The following is a 1,881-nucleotide window of genomic DNA, read 5'->3' on the forward strand; positions in this document are numbered from 1 at the left end:
AAACTTTGATATTAAGGAGTCTTTTGGGTTGATTGAGAACACAATTGTGGCCCAATAATAAAAATAATCATCAAAAATTCAACTTGCCTAATAATTCTGCACACAGTGTAGATCTTGTGTTTCTAAGGCAAATGTTCAAAAATGGTAACTTGTTTTAAAAAGGGTTCAATTCACTTTAAAAAAAAATGCCTCTCATAGAAAATGCACTTCTTTAGTTTGTCCTCTAGAGGGCAGCAGCAGCTGTGAGCTGCAGAGGAAGGACAAACACAAAAGCGAAACCTTTAAAGAAGAGTTTTCCAGTGGATGTTGAAGCAGCAGGAGAGCTTGAAGCTTGAACAGGTAGCAGGAATGTAACCTCCCGGTTCTTCCACAGGGAAATGGACGAGATAAGGTCAGCATCTTTACTTTCACATTTCTGTCACCGCGGCGGCGGCTTATTGAATAAATATGGGGCTGAACCGTTGATTTTCCTATTTATTACCGTGTTATAACCGATTTTCCTCTTATTATTATTATGTTATGAGCGCTGACAGCTGTTTAACCGACATCAGCTCAGCAAAAATAGAGATAGAAAGGCTGTTTGTTAGCAACAATTTGGTGGAAAAACAAACCAGACTGCACTGTGAAGGAATGGGAATTACTATTTGAAATAAGCTTTAAAAACCATTAAAACATTTTCCTTAAATCTGTCTGGAAGCTTAGGTTGACTCATTCTTTAGAGGATTGAAATAATGGGGAAGTCCAGGCTGAGTTTAAACATGTGCTGTTTAGAAACTGGTTTTTTACATGTTAAGACAAGGACCTGTTTCATGGATGATTCCTGCTCTCTATTTGCTGGGAAACATGGATTATGAGTTGCAATTATTGAATATGGTATCAGTTATTACTAAATAGCATCATTGTGTATCATTTCTCAATCAGAAGTGATCATTTCCTGGAAGGGTCTGGGCCCCTGATGGGAAATGGTTGCGAAATCTGTGTGCCACTACAGGGCAGAGGGAACGAGCCTAAAAGGATAATAAAAACAAGTCATAAACTGTCTAAAGAAACCACCTAAAGAGCTCATATCAACCACCAAACCTTAGATGACATTAATTTTTATATCCTGATTTAATTCCTCACCTTAATCATATTATTAGGGTTGTAGTTGAACTGAAACATGGTTGCATGAAATGAATAAAGAACCTGTCCTGATAGAGCGGACGCCTCCAGGCTTTTTATTATGAGAGCAGATAGCAAAGGACATGTGGATTAGTGGCTGTTTTGTTTAATGATTCACTACAGTGAAAAAAAAGGTGCTTCTGTGCAAACTTTCATTTAAATGCTCGCCTCTCAGTCAAATACCATGCTCCTGTGATATGTGTTTATTACAGCTGTTATTGTGTGAGACTTCAACATTCCACTGGACAACCCTGAGGATTTCCATATTTAACTACCGTAGAGTCTAAACATTTCCAAAGTGTCTGTAACTGATGTTGGCCTGTCTGACCACTTCTCTGTTACTTTAGAAAGCATGGTTTAAAATGAATTGGTTAGTCAAAGAGATATAATAAGAAAAGTCATCTTTATGGATGATGCTGCTGAACCATTCAACCACTTTGTTTAAAAAATGCCTGACATCATTGATTCAAATTTCTCCACTCAAAGTGAAGGTTGTTAAAGCCTCAGTGAAGAAGTTAAAAAAGGGAGTGTTGAAAAAAAGTCTGGTCTCCAGATTCACTGTAACATCTAGATAAAGTCATAGATACAATTCAAAACAAAAAAAATGCAAAAGAATATTATTCCTTGATCCTCAGCAAGACTATAAAGAATGCTTATGCTTTATTTTAACATGGTTAAAAGGCTGACAAACCCTCCTGCTGTCAAGGTTGGGTGGAGGTT

At 37.2% G+C, this 1,881-nt stretch overlaps 1 protein-coding gene across 2 annotated transcripts in view; it reads left to right on the forward strand.

Moving 5' to 3' along the window:
- Positions 1 to 273: 273 nt before the first annotated feature.
- Positions 274 to 1,881, forward strand: part of LOC107088187 — a 14,074-nt gene continuing 12,466 nt past the window's right edge. For both annotated transcript variants that reach the window (XM_015380199.1, XM_015380200.1), the window contains exon 1: positions 274 to 391. In XM_015380199.1, coding sequence (XP_015235685.1) covers positions 378 to 391 — 14 coding nt within the window. In that variant the 5' untranslated portion in view covers positions 274 to 377. The remainder of the gene's footprint in view (positions 392 to 1,881) is intronic.

Source organism: Cyprinodon variegatus, unplaced genomic scaffold, assembly GCF_000732505.1.
Source record: "Cyprinodon variegatus isolate N-32 unplaced genomic scaffold, C_variegatus-1.0 Scaffold209, whole genome shotgun sequence".
In the NCBI taxonomy this organism is placed as follows: domain Eukaryota; kingdom Metazoa; phylum Chordata; class Actinopteri; order Cyprinodontiformes; family Cyprinodontidae; genus Cyprinodon; species Cyprinodon variegatus.